Here is a 19,003-nt window from a genome sequence, read left to right as displayed (position 1 = left end):
AAATAAAAACCCAAAAACAAAACGAACATTAAATAAATTATATCAAATAAGTAATAAACAATACACAAGTGGAAAAAAAAAAAAAAAAAAATCTAACGGAAGTAAAGGGTTCTATCCCCCAAATAAAGTGGCCCATAAGGGCACGAACAAAGTGAAACTAAACAATGAACTGATAACAATAGAAAAATACCGAGAAATAGAAATAAACAGTGAAACACTTAATATATTAAAAAATAAAATTAAAAATAATACAAAAAGAGATGACAACCCACATAATAATCAAATACCCCTACACCCCATTCAAACAATAGAAACGATGAACAAAGGAAAGAAAAAAAACAAACCTGGAAAATCCCCACAGAAGAACAAAAAACAAAAAATGGAAGCCGCATCCTCCTCGTCAACACAAATAGACGAACCATGCACGAACATGGCCGTGGACGAAGACGAGGAAACAGAAATAAAAACATGGACAAAGGAACCCTTACCCCAAATCGAGGAACAAAGAAAACATATGTTCCAAAAGATGACCAATACCCAGAACGAGATCCCCGAAAAAAACAACAAACAAGAAACGGAAGAATTAATTAAGTACAACAGGCAGGACAAAGGTCCCTTCATATTAATGATGGAGAAGGACAACGTAAACACAGTTGAAACTGCCAGAGAAATCAGCAGAACAATTGGACGAAACAGGATTGTTGAGGTAAAAAAACTCTCAGCAAGAAGAATAAAGGTAACTACTAACAGCTGGGATTCAGCTAACAAAATTCTGCAGGACATAAATATTACAAGAATCAAGCGTTACAGAGTATATGTGCCATCAGCGTACATACACTCCATCGGTGTCGTAGACGACATCCCAATTAATTTCGACACAAACGAAATAATACAGGAGTCAGAATGCGAATCACCAATCATAAAAATTGAACGCATGATGAAATTAAACGCGACGGAAAACAAATTGGAGAAATCAAACAAGGTGAAGGTAACCTTCAGGGCCTTCCACCTCCCAACAACCATCAAAATTTACGGGGCGAGTTTCAGAGTGAGACTCTTTATACCCCCACCCACATACTGCAAAAAATGTCTGTGCTACGGACATTTTAAAAAAATCTGCAAAAACGATGAAAGATGCCCCAATTGCACCAATTTGAACGTAAATGGACACGACTGCAATACTTATTGCAAGTATTGTAAGACCGGGGAACACCCAACAAATGATAAAGAATGCCCTGAAAGGAAAAGACAAACAAAAATAAAAACAAAAATGATTGCAAAGAAATGCAATTATAGAGAGGCAATAAAGATGATAGAAGAAAGCGAGAGAGACACACCACCAAACAAGACAGAAAACAGGAACGAGAAAACAATGGCTCAAATCATCAAAATCAACCAACTAAATGAAGACCTTAAGAACAAAAACAACAAGCTGATTGATATGGTGCAGATAATAAGCAAAATGGCACACGCAGACAAAACCCCGAACGAAGAAACCATTGACTACATTCGTGACGTGCTGGATGGAAATCAACCACTCTTCACGTACAAAGAATAAATCCAAACTAACAACTAATCAATGATAATCACACAAATTAACATAAGAAGTTTAAAATCAAATAAATCATTATTAGAACAGTACATAAACGAAAATAAAACTGAATGTGTCTTACTAAGTGAAATATGGACAAATAAAAAATCAAAAATTAATATTCCAGGATTCAGAAAACACCTACACAGCCGTGAGAACGGATACGGAGGTGTTGGTATACTAATAAATAATAAAATTATCAGCAAAAGTAAAGTGAGAAATGATCTAGAACCTCTAGAAGTTATAGAAGTGCAAATAAAAAAAGAAAACAAAGACTACACATTGATCTCAATATATATCCCACCCCAAATTAGAAATAGTGACATAAAAGACAAACTAGAAAAACTCTTAAATGAACTAGTGAACAAAAACAATGTGATTTTAGGTGGTGATTTCAATGCAAGACATGATATGTGGGAAAACAACTCAATAAACAATGGAAGAGGTGTACTAATAGCTGAACTAATCTCAGAATCAAACCTAATATGCATCAATGACGGCCAACACACCCACTACAGCAGTCACTTCAACACAACATCAGCAATAGACCTAACTCTAATATCCCCCAACCTTATAGATAAAGTACAATGGAATATAAATGAAACAGAGATAGGATCAGACCACTTCCCTATAGATATAAAAATTAGTGTAGGAAAACAGAACCAACAAAATAAACTTAAAACAAAACTAGATTTAAGCGAAATTAAAATACAACTAAAAAACAAGCTAAATCTTAATGAATGTACAACAGCAGAAGAAATTGAAGGAGAAATAAAGAAAATAATTCTCAATAATATAAAAACATTCAAAGACAATAATGACAAATATATACCAAAATATTGGTGGACTGAAGAAATAGGAAGACTGTGGAAAATAAAAAAAGAAAAATTTAAACTATATAAAAAACATAATACAGAATATACAGCTAAAGAACTTAGAAAAATAACAGCTAGACTTAAGCTAGAAATAAAGAAATCAAAAAAGAAAGCATGGATTACTTTTATAGAAAGTATAAACCCAGGGAGCAGCCCTTTAGAAATATGGGAGAAAGTAAATAGATTCAACAACAAAAAAATCAAAAGAAAAAATAACATAATAGAAACTAGGGAACAAGGAATAGACTTTATAGAATACAACTTCGTAGAAGAAGAATATAAAACTATAACAACACAATCTATAGATATAGACTATGATTTTTGCACATTCGAAGAAGTAAAAGAAATAATAAAATCAAATAAAAATACAACCCCAGGCATAAATGAAATATCACATGAAATGATGAAAAAACTAACAGACGAAAACATTAAAGCCATAACAAATATATATAACAAAACATGGAGAGAACAAAAAGTCCCTAACAGTTGGAAAAAATCAAAAATAATACCAATACTAAAACCTAATAAAGACGAAATGGACATTGCAAGCTATAGACCAATAGCACTCCTAAATGTAATAGCAAAAAATTTCCACAAAATACTAATAAATAAAATAAATAACATAGTATACAACAATAAAATACTTCCAAGTAATACATATGGATTCAGAAAAAACAGAAACACAACAGACTACCTACTAAATCTAACAAATACTATAAAAGAAAATAATAAAAAAGGCATGAGAAGCATAGCTATAATAACTGACATTAGTAAAGCATTCGATAACGTAAACATTGACATACTAATAAAAAAATTAAAAGAACTTAACTTTCCCACAGAAATAACTAACTGGCTAGAACACCTACTGAATAATAGAGAAATAATAATAGACGAAGAAAGCTATACAGAAACTATATTAACAAGCACAGGACTACCGCAAGGTAGTATACTCAGCCCAACACTATTTAACTTATATACCATAAACCTACACAAAATTAACTCAAGAGACTGCAAAATATTACAATTTGCAGATGACATAACTCTAATAGTCTCAGGAAAAAATAACACCCAATTATACCAAAATGCAAATAAATTATGCGAAACACTCAAGAAAGAACTAAAAAAACTAGATTTAGAACTAAACCCAAATAAATGTAAATATATACAATTCGATAAAACAAGTAAAGATAAAGGAGAAATAAAAATTAACAATATAAAAATAAAAGAAGAAAGATACCACAAAATACTAGGCGTATATATAGACAAACAGCTTAATTTCAAAATCCACAAAAAAGAAATAAAAGCACAATGTGAGAAATACATAAATCTCCTTAAAATCTTTAGCAGAAGCAGGGGAGGAGCCCATCCAAAATCATTAACTATGATATATAAATCTCTAATCAACTCCAGAATCAACTATGCTGCACCAGTAATATGGGATCACAAGGAAAATCTATTAGAAAAAAATATTTTACAAATAGTTAAAAATAAAGCCCTCAGAATCGTAATGGGATATACAAAATCCACACCAATAACATCTATGTTAGCAGACATAGGAGAAATGCCAACTAGATTAGAACATGAAAAAAACACAATAAAACATCTTATTAGAAGAATACAAGGGCCAGACAGCTGTCCCAACATTATAAACCAATATAGAGAACTTGAAAACATAAACTACATCAAAAACAATTACGAAGAATTTGAAGAAACTGGAACAAATACAGAAGAATTAGATAAAGAAAAAATACTAGAAAATCTTAAAGTTAAATGGAAATCAGACTATCAAAACATAACAGAAAATGTAGGTAAATACAACAAACAGATAAGAAATAACAAATTAGAAGATAAACCCTGGTTCAAAAATAAAAAACTAAACGCTAGAGCAACTAAACTAATAAATAGACTTAGAAGCGGACACTCTTATGATAAGAAATTCCTTAAAATAATAAAAATAAGCGAAAACGATCAATGCGATCTTTGCAATACAGAAGAAAACGCGAATCACATCATAATAAACTGTAAAAAGTATGATATCTCAAGAAGGAAATACAAATCCATCACCAACGCCCCAGACCTCCAGAGCATACTCAAAGAGAACAAGACAAACAAATTGATAGAAATCTACGAGTTCACCAAGGAAAACAACATAGACATTTAAACACAAACAAACACTCATATATTATAAGTAACAATAAGAATGTACAACTTTACCATATACTATTATGGTATGATACATCCTTATAGAACAGGATAATACTCTATCCTAAATAAGAGTAAACAAAACCAGAACAAATTAAACCAACGACAAAAATTCAAATTCAAACAAACTAGTAATATAAGAGTATATGTATATTGTGTGTAGACGTCAAATGACGTTTGGCCTTGTGGCTTGAAAAGGCTGGGGCCGTAAAGCCTTAAAATAAAAAAAAAAAAAAAAAAAAGTACAACACTGTTTTTCCTGTAAAAGGCCCCCAAAAGGCCCCCAAAGTTCTCAGAATTAGTGCGAAAAAATACCTCAAGATGCCTGCCGCAACAACCCCCACGGCGGCAACACCCGAGAAGGAGGATAACCTCTGGATTGGGCTCAAACACTACATAATGCACGAGCGGCAGCTCAAGAAGCAAGGTGACCATTGACCTCAATAGCCTTTCCCCGGAAGTTAGCAACTCAGATGCATTTTGTCTATTTTTCCATGCAGAACTCGAAGCCGAGGTGGAGGAGGAACGTCTGCGGAAGGAACGTGAAGCACGTGAGCGTCAGGATGTGATGACGTTGGGTGAAACGAGAGAGCAAATTCAGATTCTTGATACGAAACTGCAGGAGTTGAAGAATAAGAAACAGGAGCTTTTTCTCAAGTTGAAAATTGTCCTGAATCAGGATGAGATCCGGAAGAAGCATCAGCAACAAATGGAGACTATTGAGACGCTAAAGGCAGTGGTGCAGAGTGGTCATCCACCACAGCCGGGAACTCATGCACAGCTCTTTATGCCACCCCGGACACTTCATCAGCAGGCTCTTATCCCCAAGGTAGGAATGAAAATACTATTATAAACGAATCAGATCTGAGATTTAAGTCTTGAAATACTTTAAAACGCTTTCTAACTTCTTCCAACAATATGCTGTCTTCACTAATCCTTGTACATGTAAAATCTTAAGTATCTAATGCTTGGATCTTAGATGTGAGAGTACCCTAAGAATTTGCAGCCGCTTCAAAGTCTGAACAGGCTTGATTGACTTCTTTGAAATGTTTCCTATGATTTGTAGATGCAACAAGCCGGTCCACCAGTTGGCGTCCAAGGAGGTCAGGTGAAGCGCCCACGAAGTCCATCTCCAACTGCTCCACAGCAGGGTTACTACAAGACCAACAGCAACCAGTCCTATTCACATCCAATAAGTCTGTCGCTTCGGGGCTTGTGCTAGACATCTAATTCCTAAGCTTTACCCTCTTGTTTTTCGCAGAAATTGAAGAGGGCCGCCGAACTGGAGATGTGATGGGCAGAGCCGTCCTATGGAACAGTAAGTAACAATTCTTGTGGGCTTTGAAGCACTTGAACCCTATATTGGGAATTGTGGATTTCCTAAAGTACAAAAAGATAATCCTTTATCAAGGATCATCAAAACACACAGAGTGTCGAAAACTCTGGCAATTCGAATGTTTTAATTGCTGAATCAAAATTAATAGACGCTCACCGGAAGGAGGACTCCAAAACTTCCTCTGTTTTCTCAATCTGATCTGACTTTTAAATTCCTTTAAATCTAACTGACATTTATTTTGAATGCAGAACCTACGCAGCAGTATACGAATGCCCCAGGAACGCTATTCTTCCCGACAAATCAGAATCCTTCAGAGACACGGAATCAATCAATCATCTATCCTAACTATACTGCGAATCTCAGCATACCGCAGCAGAATCTTCGTCAGGGCTACCACGTGGAGATGGGCCAACCGGGTCAGGGGCAAATCAAAGGTGAGATGACGGTGAAGCCAATTGCATCGGCCCAGTCGCAGCAGCAGCAACAACAACAGCGGAATCATCAGAGCCAAGTGACACTTGAGAAGATTCCAGAGAGGGGCCAAGCACAGGGGCCAACTTACCATCATGACGAGCGCAAGGATATTCGGGCACCACCTCCGGGGATTGTTTACACCACACAACCAATGCGTCCCGGACAGATGCCGATGCCGTATCAGCAGCAGCAGCCGAAACCGCACTACTCGCGACACCGCTACTAAAACAAACAACAAAGTTAGCTATAATTGGGCTTTACAAAAGAAAATATGAAGATTTACTATTTAAGGAATAAAATATTATACGTACTCAAACCCTTGATTTTATTTACTGGAAAGAAGTCTAAGTTTAATGATTCACAATATTTCTGCATTGTATTTTTCCATTTTTCTGTGTTTTATCTAAAATGCGAAGTCATTAAACCCTCGATTATGGTGGACATTTTTGTTTTGCTTGTGAAATTCAACTTAACCTAATAAACTGTGTTTGCGAAGCGCCAGTGAGTCAAACAAAATAATTATTAAAAAAGCCAGTATTACGAGTACTGAAGTAGAAGTTTGTAAATTAATACCCTAGTTATAGCGTGTAAACTGAAAAATACACCAGTTTTCGGAAAATTAAATACACCAAAAAAACACAAATTCACGTGGCGCCATCTATTATGGTTTCTCAAAAATACAATTTTTTGAACATTTTTACACCAAACATTTTGGCGCTCGGTGATGTGTTTTCGGAAATTCCGGATTTCAGTGTTGTCATGACCAAATTAGGTTATGAATATGTAATAACCTTAAAATTTTGAAAAAACTCCGTCGTGACGCCAAAGTTTTCGATCGTAATTAATTAAGTGTAAAATTGCGATAAGGAAGAAAACAACTGGAAAAAAATAGTTCCAGTGCTTCCAGTGAAGAGAGCCAGCAGTGAGGAAGTAAATAAGTACATATCGAAAAGGAAAAATTCTCGGTTCCATGTAAATTGAAAAGAAAAAAATTATAAATGGACGCGCCCGAAGATTTATGAACCATACTCCTATCTTTTGACACAGGAGTATGGTTCATAAAGTCTTCAGGTGCGTTGAAATGGAATCTTTGGGAAAAGAAAAAGCGGAAAAGAAGAAAGACACTCGTGCAGAACAGAAGAGCCAAAATGGAAAATCAGGTGCAAGACAGATAACTTGCTACAATTGCGGAAAGAGTGGACTGGACATGTAGCCAGAAAATTTCAGGAAAGAAAAGATAAGCATGTAAGCGGAAGTCAAGAAATCAAGAATCAGAACAAGTTAAAGAGCACTGGAACATCTCACTGATCTAATTGTTTCTTGTGCCACGGCAATGAGTGTCTGCGCCCATTCGGGTGAGAATTCATCGTCGGTATCAGACATTTCCGCAATTTAGACTGACACACTCGTTTACTTAAAACAAATTACAAATAAAATTGGATAAAAAAAAAGTTTTTGTCCGTGCTCAACTGATTTCAAGAACAAAACATTAGATAAGGTTAGATTATTCGGAAGACATGATGAATGGAAGATCGAACGAGAGTTCTAGGACTACAGCTTCAAGAGATGGGCAAGAAACAAGAGAAAGAAAACATGAGAATAGAGGAAGATAAGACGACGAATATAGAAACGAAAAAGAGGAAAGAGATGACGGATGACGTCAAGGTCGCTGTGGGCAGTTCCTTAAGTCAGGAGTGGCCGAATGTAAGGTTAACAGTAAGGTATGGCTGGAATGGCGGGATATCAATCGCTAACCTGTTTTTAGTTCTTACTGAATTCTAAACTTTTTTATAAAAAAAAATGTTCAATCGGATCTTTAAATCGAAAAATATTAATTTGTTTTTTTTTTAACACTTACCAACGATTTTTCATGGAAAACTCTATTTTCAGTCACATTTGCTCTACCCTCCATGACCCTTCCTCTTCTGTAAAAGAAGCATTGTATATGGTAAATGTACTCCGAGTGGCAATTTATTTATCAAAAATACTCAAAATGCTGCTTTTTCACCCAAAAACTCCCTCCTTTCGTAATACATTTTCGGCAAAAATGAATAATATAAATTCGAGGGCAAAATCGGCACCCTCGTATCTAGTCCCCTTGTCGCGTGTTTAAAACTCTGCACATAATCACCCTCCTGGGTTTCTAGCCAGACATACACGGATTGGCTGCCTAGGGAGGGTTGTGGAGGTGAGTGGTTAGAGGGGCAAAAAGGGGCGCCAATGGAAGTGTGCGCATTGTACATATAAAACATGTAAAAAAGTCCATTTTGCACCCCTTAAAAAACTCCGGTACTTTTTTACGCGCGGTCTCAAAATGCTGGATTTTAATTGGACAGATTGTTGAATGTTTTATGTACTTTGGAGGCTTAAGTAGAAGGTTCAATGAGAGAATCATCAAAAGGGACGCGATGACAATCAATTGGTGGCAATTTGAGGGAGCGACTTGCTGAAAATTTTGTATTTGATGAAGTGATTGAAAATGTCATGATTCGTCATATTTTGCGGCAAAGGATCCTTATGAGAAAGGACCTTCTTTTGTGTACAGGATCTTCGCTGGCTCAGCAGGAGATTGCGTGAATTTGCCAAAAGTGCCAATCAGTAAGCAATCGACAGATCGCGCCCTTCTCTTGTAGGTTACATCACAAAGTAAAAGGAACTGGATTTTTTTTTCAAAGGAGAAACTTTTCTTGCTTAACTCCGAAGGAACTTTCACTCGACCCCCAGCATGAGTCCGTTTTAGTTTGCAGACGCGTCAGGATGCATCAGTTGGCAGTTGATTGGGCACCAACAATAAGCCCGTCAATCAATGTCCATCGGCAATCAAACAACGAAATCATTTGCATGTACCATCGGATGAATTAACAATAAAACATTCCATTGTGCAGCAGTTTTTTTTGCAGAGCACAAGCCAAAAAGGACTTTCTCCCGAAGGGTGTGATGCGGGATCAATTGAAACAATTTCAGATGCATTTTGCACCCTCCCGTGTGTCTCTGCATCCATTTTCGTAGGGAATATTCGTTAAAGATTTGGCTGAAAGAGAGAGAAAAGAGGAGAAAAAATTATGAGGGCACATGGTGCTCAAGGATTCAGGATTTTTTGAATATTTCATTCTGAAGTTTTACGTGAATCAGGATTATTCTGTAAACAAATAAATGTAAAACCATTTTAAAAACTATTTAAAGAACTAAAAGCTCCCTAAAAAATAACGCTAGAGGGCTGAAAGGCATAGTAGAGTCATCTAGTGTTAAGATTAAATTGTAAGGATTTAAAAAAAAATGAGAATTTTCAGAAATCAAGGAGAAACTGGATAAAATAATATTCCTAAAAGACTGCAGAATGATTTCTTTTACTATTTTGCTAAAAAAAAATTAACGTAACAATTTTAAATATATTTTTTTTGAAAACAAGTAATATTGCAAAAGAGGAATAAAAATATTTAAGTCTGTAGCAAAAAATGCATTATAAACTACAGTTTTTCCTTGAAATATTTCAATAGTTGCCAAATCCTTAATGGTTCAGTGATTTGCTCCATTTGACCCTGGTCTATTCATACATATTTCCCTAAAAGGACGAAGAGAGCAAAAAGCGAACGAAGACCATGCAGCTGGACATTATCGGTCAATATTTTGGTCTCTTCTGCATGAGGACACGATAATCTCTTCAAATGCCAATTTATCGCATTTTTTGCAATTGCAAATTAATCCTGAAGGGCATAGTCTCACCCCACACTTTGAGTTCCTGGCAGGACCCTCTGGGGTATTTTATCCTCGTGCCATGAAAAACAAGAAAATAACAACAACAAAAAAAGAAGAGAATTATTCCAAAAATGAAGCCCTCACGGTGCTCTATATTTACTCTGTGGGAAGGTAAATAAGATGTTTTTTTTTCGTTATCGATATTCGACAATACCCTCCTTCATCCATTCTCTATAGAAAATCCAAAATATTCCGAGGAATTCTTTCCGGTGGATTTTAAGACATTAACACATGCATTCAGAGGGCTAGCGAAGGGCAAACTCTCTTTATGGCCTTTCCGATATGTAGAAGATGAAGAGAGAACAAAGTCTTCAAAATTTGAGAATTGAATGACTCGCCGAGACCTTAAAGGGCCAAGCTGAGGGTTTGGTGTGATGAGAAGTTTGCCCTCTGCTTAACCAAGTCTTGGTCAAGTCTTCTATTTAACTGCAACTTTTTATCTTCAAGATTCAGTAAAATTGGGAGAACAGGATAAGTTTAAATGTTCGAAGTATTTTTTTAAAGATCATAATACAAACTTAATTAACATGAATAAATATGTCAAACGTTAGAAAAAAGAACGTCAAACGTTAAAAATGAAATTTTATATAAGAGAAAATGTCTAAATTTTTGAAAGCAATTTCGTTTTTTAATTCATTTTCAACGTTCCTGAGATTCAAAAGAAACACCTCCTTGAATAAATTTTTGGCTATGCCCCTGTTGGGCATTAATTTTTAATTTAAAAGTAAATTAACACTTTGAGGATCGAGATTTCTAACCTCAAAAGTTTGATCTTAATTTTCTCAGAAAAGAAAATATTTTTCCAAGTTTTCTTTCGAATATTAAATAGATTTTAATTCTGTGACAATTCAAAAAATCGAATTGGCCACTTTGGCCAGCAAATTCTCCAAGAATTAAAAAGTAGAATATGTGTTTTAGTAAATAGTTGTAATTGCCTGATCAGAACTTCGATTAATTTTGGGCTAAACTTTTTCATTGATTACTCTGTCTTTGTAGACTAAAGCCTCGATGCAAGGTTATTTTGAACAGAGTATAAAAACTAACTTATATTTAAATGATAGTTTCTAAGTGTTCTGATTATTTCTTAGAACTTTATTAGTATTGAGCCAAAATTCAATCTGTTTACTCTGTACAAATTAAGTTTGCATCTAGCCTCCTCCAGGTTTTGACGTATAGAAGACAAAACAGCCTATGAATGGTTAGAATTTATTAACAAATCAGACAATCCTTTATTTGGATTTGGTTGTATCAGGAACTAAAGTTAGGGTAGTTAAAAATGTTAACTACATTCTACTATAAATAAGGGAGGCGTGGTTTATTCTTCAAACTCACAATGCTATCTGTTTCTAGAACTCTAATTCAATTTAAAAGACGTTACTTTTTAAATCCACATCAAGTTTCTTGAAGAAATTTTTCTGAAGCCCAATGAATTCAGCTACTTGGTCGCCTAATGCAGTCTCTGTGATCGAACTGGGTGAGATTAGAGGAAATGCCCTGAGAAACTTTTCACGGAACTATGTGTGTGCGACTGAATGGGAAAAGACCCGCCTTCACGCATCATCTATCTCTTTCGGCGAAAGAATTTCAATACGCATCGCACACAGAGGTTAATGCGGAGAGAAAAATGCGTCTCTCTCCGAAAAATCACGCATTTTGCCTATTTACGCACCCGAAACACCCATGGAGGGCTCAATGAGTGGGACAGAGAGGATATGGACGGGAGATAAGGGCCATACGCACACACAGCGACCTTTTTTTTTCCTCCTAGCTCTGTGAGATGGATTTTTGTTTGGTATTCTTGTACCAAAGCGACGCACGATAAGAACACACGTAGACGCTGCTACGCACATTCTCGCTGCTATAGCTTTTGGGAAGTGCAGGACTGCGGTGGGGGCGCGGAAGGCCCCAAAATACGAGAAACGGAGGAAAAAAAAGTCACTAATTTCATTCATAAATGTGTTATTTTTTCCCGTGGTGCGCTTTTTTGTGAACCCGCGATAGTGACGATGGGAATGTGAAGATTCCAACACGAGAAGACAGGAATTTGGTCAACAAACACAAAGCGCAGAGACCACAAGAGAGTGTTGTGCTTTCGAAACACTTTCAACAGTGCAATGAAATAGGAGTTTGCTCTACAGTGCTCTTGTATAGTTTGAAGGGTTCGCGGGTAGGTAGTGCAAGTTTCATCCACAATGAGATCAATGCATTTGTGAAAGGAACAGAGGAAAAAAATCAAGACGAAGATCCTAGTGGAAATATTTAATTTTGGGAGTTACTATCTATGAGGGACCACAATGGCTGGACATGGTCCAGAAGCCTCCAAGGAATCCCCAAATATTCATCCGGAGCCATCGAAGGACGCGCAAAGTGAAGGTGAGAAATCCCACCCATCTCAGGGTAAACCCACCCTCAACACTCGATGATCCCTCTCGCGTACACAAGGGTGGATTCTCCCCTGAATTTTCACCCTAAATATAAAACCAACCAGAATGGCTTGAAATGCAGAATGGCCGCTTTGAAAGTTCTATTGATTTTTCTGCACACAAGAAATCCTTTTTGAAAATTCATTCTACAAAAAAAACCCATCCTAACGTCCTTTTTGCCACGAAAAACTACAAAAAAAATTGTTATTAAAAATTTCAACAAAAAATGTTTGGAATTTCCCATTAGAACGTCAAAACACGAGTGGTCGGGTCTTTTACGCATTAGAATTTAATTCAAAATAGACGGAAAAATTCTTATAAGAGAGCTCTTCAGGAGGAATGAACTGTCTGCAGTCGATTTGACTTCGCGTGAATGAACTTGATTTATATTTTATGAAGAATATTTGAATGGGCAAACATTTATGGGATTCCCATCGAAATATTAATTTTCAAATATTTTTACATCTTCTGAGAGTTACTTTTTGAGAAATATATTTTCAAAATTTTACTTAAAAAATTAAAAAGGAATTTTTTATAGCAAAATTAATGCATAAATGGTTCTGGGTTCTGGGGGGTCATTAAACTGATAAGAAAATGTTATTTATTATTATTTTGAATAAACCTTTAATGTAAATGTAAAGTGAAATAGGATGACTTAGGGGACAGCAATCTTATTCGAACCTCTAAAGAAAACGTTAAAAAAATGGAAATTTATTAACCCAGATTTATCCATTGCTACTCGTAGAATTTTCTTCTTTATCTTTGAGTACATACAAGGGGGGTTTATCTGAACGAAATTAATCGGATAAGTCTAGGGCAAAAAATGTTAAATTGAAGCATAAAAACACTTAAATCAAACCCAAGAATTCTAAATTCAAACTATTATTATTATTATTAGGGGAATGTGGCCCAATTCCGACTTTCTAAGCTCCGCGCAGAAAGAGAAAAAAATGTTACTTAAAGTTTTAACGGTTTTAAGTAATAGCGGATTGAAAATAGATCGAAGGAGGTTGGAATTGGGTCACGTTTCCCTAATTTTTTTTTATTTAGAAATTCAAACTTAAAAATCGTAAATTGAACCCAAAAAAAGACTAAATCCAAACCAAAAGATCCTAAATACGTTTTTGGCTTTTTTCGATTTTGAATTGATTGGTTTTAAGCAAAAGATATTAATGTGAAATCTAATATTCAGATCTTTGAAAATATTCGGTTGAATCGTTTTAAAAACCAAAATATTAGCCAGATAAACACCTTTTGAGTAGATAAGTACATAAAACAGGCACCAACAATTTTAATTTTCACACAAATCGAATCCATTCGATTAATGAAACGTTTTTAGACGTTCTTGTGTGAAATTTTAATAACATTTCTTAAGAACTGACTTCTCTAAATAATTTTGAAGAAATCCTCTGAAAATCTGGATTTAAGTTTATCTATTACTTTTTGTATTTCAAATGTTATTTGTTTTGTTAAGTAATTAATTGATTAAAAATAACCCTCGAAAAGGGTCAAAAATAAATAAAACAATTTTATATAGAAAATTTTCCACCCAAGAACTTTTTCTCTGAAGAGTTTTCTTTCATATAAAGAACAATAAAGTGTTTTTGTAAATTTCTCCAAGACGCTGGATCTTCATTAAAAACTCTTACAAAAAAAAGATGTTGCAAGTTCTCCAAGAAAACGCCTTTTATTAAAAATCTACCCTTATTTTCAATGCACAAAAGGACATAATAATTGTCAGCAACACTTTGAAATCAAGTACAAATTTTCAGATGCGTTATTTATCTAACAATCCAAAGAGATGTTTCTGCACATGTTTTTTGCCCATTTCTCGTCATCTTCAAATCCATCCAGGGAGAACTGTGAGAGGGATCATGGAAAAAAATACAGGTACACTTTTTTCATCCCTGTGTGAGGGATCTTTTACAAAAGAACGACCCTCAAGAAGAAATTCCACTTTTTGCCGAGGAATCTGTGTCCCCCTCACTCATCCTTCGTAGTTCTTGCTCACATTGAGACTTCATACACGAACATTGCCAAAAAAGATCCGGACTTCTCATACGGGACGTCCCTCAGGTTTCCATTGAATTCTAGCGCCTGTGGATGACGACCCCGGTGCGAAGGGTTAACGCAATCCGTGGTGCCTGTGAAGAATATTGTCCCAGAAAGGGATTTCAATTTGATTGTGAGACCCAGTTTTCCGAGGCTTCAGCGTCAGGGACTGGTTTAGTTCCTCCTCGTCCTCGGTGATGTTCACAATTATTTACACATCCCGCGTTCCGAAGGAATTTTCACAGACCTTTTCCCTCGTGAAAACCCCAGCAAATGTGATTAATCACCAACTCACGAGCCCACTTTTTAGTGCTTAAAATGGTTCAGTATTTCTGCAGTGACGCCATGGAGCGGGATTTTAACGATAACAGTGAGAAAAAATTCGTGAAAAGCTTTTTCTTTTGGAAAAATAATGAAAATCCTTCAATTTGATTTTTCTTTGAATAAAAATCAGTGATTTGAGTGTTTTTTTTAACCCTTTATTTGGCAGAAACACAACCCGAAAGTCTTTCTGCGCAGAAACCACGAAGAGGAAAGTGCAAATGGTTCAATGTTACCAAAGGATGGGGGTTTATAACGCCAGACGATGGTGGACCAGATATATTCGTTCATCAGGTAAGTTCGCAAAGTTTCTTTCAAAGGAATATTTAAGGAATTAATTAACTGTGTGAAGTTGCTACAAAAAAATGAAGAAAAAAACAGATTTTCTCGATTTTTCTTTTTATTATTAATTATTTTCCTAAAAAAAAAATAGTATTTCTCAAAAAACTGCCACTAATTTTTCGTCGAAATAACATGCTTAATGAATTCTCTGGGAGTTCTCAAACATCCTAAATAATTTCTTCCTGGTAAAAAGTCTTAAGCGGTGAAAACAAGAAAGTCCCCTTCACAATGTGTTTCACATGCAAATTCCCCCCATTGTTTGCCAAAGGAAATTACTTACCCTTGTTGCGATGTCAGGAAAGCGAGAAATGCGAAGATCCTTGAGGGAAAGGTCTTGTTGCGCAGCATTTTATCCTTCGAAGAAATTTAATTCACAAAACTTGCCTGCAATGCCTAACCTGTTGACGCTCTCTCGAGGAGTTTTACCGTCAATTTAGGGGTCTTTTTTTATTGAAATACTAATGTGGCTGGTATAGATGAATAGATCACACCAATATTGGCAATAAAATGGCATAAAAAACACGATTTGTTTGTCATCAATTCGTTCTGGGAGTCCTTTTATTGAGTCCTTGCACTCTTATTGCCTCTGGCGGGTTCGCTTTTTTGATTTAGGTGGGAAATGGGGGAATTTTTGTATTTTTTTTTATCATTATTATTTGTATTTTATAAGTAGGGAGGATCTTACTTGTCCTTAATTAAAGGAATTCAGATTTTATCATTATTATTTGTATTTATTCTGTGATTTTAAAGTGATTCGATTTAATAAGAAAATCCTTTTTTTTTAACCCTTTCGCGTCCAACGTGAAACATAAAAGCATTGAAACATGCGCTCATTTATCACGATATTTAATCTATGAATACTCTCAGAGGAGATTTTTCAGGTAAAACGTCTTCTTCGACTTCTTCTGCGTGAATTACATGTACTTCTAACTACGAAAAAAAAATTCAATTAATAAAAATTTAGAAATTTAAAATGTTTCATGTTTGGGTCTACGTATGACACAAAAAACGCGAAAGGGTTAAGGATATAATTAGAATATTTTCCACAAAATCTATATCATAGTCGGGAAATTGTGCCTATTTCAATAAATAAAAACATAAATTCACATAAATTCTTCCAGAAATGATTTTTTTCATAATAATTGAAGAAAAAAATTATTAAAAAAATATATTTAATTTCTGGCAGAGCGTCATCCAAATGTCGGGTTTCCGGTCGTTGGGAGATGCTGAAGAGGTGGAATTTGAGTGCAAAATGAGCGATAAGGGCCTGGAAGCAACCCGCGTGAGTGGACCCTCACTGGGAGATTGTCAGGGCAGTACATTCCGGCCAACAGCACGACGCCGATACCGAAAGATGCGCTGCTACAATTGCGGCGAATTTGCAAATCACATTGCGGCCAAATGTGCGATGGGGCCGCAACCAAAGAAATGTCATCACTGCAAGAGTGAGGATCACCTCATTGCTGACTGCCCAGAAAAATCGGATGCTTCCAAGAAGCATGGTCACTAGCACCATCACGTATTACATTCCCTGTATAAATAGCCTAACTCTGGATAATTTTTTTTAAAGAAGTTTAGCAAAAATTGCTGGAAAATCATTTTCTCATGCTAAAAAAAGGAAAGATTTTGTGCCTTTAGCTTCAAATTCAACATGGAGAACTCCTATTTTACACAAGAAAATGCAGTAATGATGATCAGTTAAATTATCCAAATTACACATTAAAAAAAATAATATTAAGGAGTTCGTGTCCATATTATAAAAATCTAGCAAAAGGACCAAATATCAGGGAAAATTGCGCCAAAATTAAAATAATTCTTTCACCGGGAGAACAGGATGCAAGATGCGATTTTAAGTGCGTGAGAATGAGAGACAAATGCCGGGTAAGAAACATTTTCATGAGGAACTAACGCACACACAAGCTCAATGCTGGTTCGCATATGTGTAAGGCGAGCATGTTTTATGATTTATTCTGGGAGTAAACATGTGTTTCATTCTTGTTTCTGTGTGTACTAAAAAATGTGTGAGGGTTTTTGAATTTTCTCAAACTTGATAAAAAAAATTTATGAAAAAAAATGAGAAAATACTTTTTTTTTTGCAAATAATAAGCCAATATGGTTCCAGTACAGAGTACCAGATTTTTTTTTATTTATAAAATGCTTTTCTTTTTAATCCAACTAAAAAGTATTTATTTTTTTGTAATTTACCATGTGTTTTCCTCAAAGGAAAATGCACTAAATTTGAAAAAAAAAAGTTTGGAAAATTTGTCTTTTATATTTTAGTAAAAATGATTATGATTGTATGTATACAGGTAAAAATATTTTTATATCAATAAATTGCATAGAAGTGGAAATGGGAGTTTTTTTCTCTTAAGGACTCGACGTTTTCAGGGCAAAGGGGGCGGATAAGTTGTCCTTATTCTGTGTAAGTTAAAATTTAAAGTCTTAAATAATTGAATGGATATATCTTTACGTCGAAGAAAGCTTTGAAAAATTATTTAAAGAGTTTTAAAGTCCATTCAGATTAACATATCTGAGGCGATGATCTAATGAAAAAATAGTTCAAACTTAAAAGTATTTTTTTTACATAAATTAATTTATTTTAAGAACTATCTAAATTATAAAGTTTTGAATTTAAGATCACACATTTTGTTCTTTATAAAAACATTTTTAATTAGATTTTAAATATTCGACTTTGACTATTCTCTTTAACTTCGGTTTTACGTTAGTCAGGATACTACCGGGTTAGCTAGCCGGTTTTTGTTTTAAGTGTAAGTTTGAAGAAAATCACAAGTCCAAGTTTTTCTTATTCTTAAGTAAATTTAATTTTTCTTAAAAAATGTTCAACTCTTGAAACGAAATTTCATAAATTTTTTTATTAGTTTTATAAAGTTTATTTTAGAATTTTAGAATTTTTGAACTTACGGTCACTCGGAAGCGTCGTTAAATTTTGCTGATTTAATCCAAGGAGTTTTTATTTTGAAGAATTAATTACAAAAATGATTTTTGCTTAACACACTGACGACGGGTAAAATACTTCCCAAAGGTTTTTTACACGACATGTAACAATTAGTCACTGGCGTCCAGAAATGTTACCCGGTGGGACCATGATGTTCTTATGTTCTTCGCACGTTATTAGAAAATATTTATTTGACACAATATTCAGTTATGTGTAACACAAATTTTTTTTAATATAAAATTATCGCAAAGGAAACACAATTTAGTTTTCAAAAATCTTTGGACATATGTATATGGCATTTTTTCTCATGCCAACATAACCGCACTTTTATATTCATGTGGAAAAAAGTCAGATTTATGGGATAATTTCAGTGAAAATCTTTCAGACGAGTTTCCTTTTTGCTTGAGGAAAATTTTCTTTTCGTAAAATATATAACCTAAATCACCTGATGATAACGTCAACAAGCAGGTTGACTTTTTTATTCTAAAAATTCTGAAAACTTCATAATACATGTATTTAGCTAATATCTACTCTGTGACAGTGTGATTTAAAAAAAATCTAGAATATTCTAAATACTTAGTCTGTTATTTATATTTCCTTCATAGGATAATAATATCCAGAATTATCATTATCTAGAATATTCTAGATAATTCCTTTTTCTTGTCACAACTTATT

General features: G+C 34.7%; 3 protein-coding genes across 3 annotated transcripts in view; 2 read left to right on the top strand and 1 right to left on the bottom strand.

Annotated features, from left to right (window-relative positions):
* Positions 1-19,003, bottom strand: part of LOC129791905 (NADPH:adrenodoxin oxidoreductase, mitochondrial) — a 298,769-nt gene that overhangs the window by 135,761 nt on the left and 144,005 nt on the right. The window lies entirely within an intron of this gene.
* Positions 4,915-6,794, top strand: LOC129791935 (adenylate cyclase, terminal-differentiation specific). Its single transcript, XM_055830605.1, has 5 exons — positions 4,915-5,095; positions 5,169-5,497; positions 5,735-5,864; positions 5,930-5,986; positions 6,253-6,794. The coding sequence occupies exons 1-5, from the start codon at positions 4,990-4,992 to the stop codon at positions 6,702-6,704; spliced, it is 1,074 nt and encodes a 357-aa protein (XP_055686580.1). The 5' UTR covers positions 4,915-4,989; the 3' UTR covers positions 6,705-6,794.
* On the top strand, positions 12,112-17,682 carry LOC129791997 (protein lin-28 homolog). The gene is made up of 3 exons (XM_055830707.1): positions 12,112-12,607; positions 15,200-15,324; positions 16,559-17,682. The coding sequence occupies exons 1-3, from the start codon at positions 12,529-12,531 to the stop codon at positions 16,880-16,882; spliced, it is 528 nt and encodes a 175-aa protein (XP_055686682.1). The 5' UTR covers positions 12,112-12,528; the 3' UTR covers positions 16,883-17,682.

Source organism: Lutzomyia longipalpis, chromosome 3 (genome assembly GCF_024334085.1).
Source record: "Lutzomyia longipalpis isolate SR_M1_2022 chromosome 3, ASM2433408v1".
In the NCBI taxonomy this organism is placed as follows: domain Eukaryota; kingdom Metazoa; phylum Arthropoda; class Insecta; order Diptera; family Psychodidae; genus Lutzomyia; species Lutzomyia longipalpis.
The sequence above is the reverse complement of the archived record's forward strand: the minus strand, read 5'-3'. Positions and strand labels throughout refer to the sequence as shown.

Coding starts and splice junctions, on each gene's coding strand:
- LOC129791935 (XM_055830605.1), top strand. CDS start 4,990: ATGCCTGCCGCAACAACCCCCACGGCGGCAACACCCGAGAAGGAGGAT. Junction 5,865..5,929: donor GTCCTATTCACATCCAATAA/GTCTGTCGCTTC, acceptor TGTTTTTCGCAG/AAATTGAAGAGGGCCGCCGA. Junction 5,987..6,252: donor CAGAGCCGTCCTATGGAACA/GTAAGTAACAAT, acceptor TTTTGAATGCAG/AACCTACGCAGCAGTATACG.
- LOC129791997 (XM_055830707.1), top strand. CDS start 12,529: ATGGCTGGACATGGTCCAGAAGCCTCCAAGGAATCCCCAAATATTCAT. Junction 12,608..15,199: donor GAAGGACGCGCAAAGTGAAG/GTGAGAAATCCC, acceptor TTTATTTGGCAG/AAACACAACCCGAAAGTCTT. Junction 15,325..16,558: donor CAGATATATTCGTTCATCAG/GTAAGTTCGCAA, acceptor AATTTCTGGCAG/AGCGTCATCCAAATGTCGGG.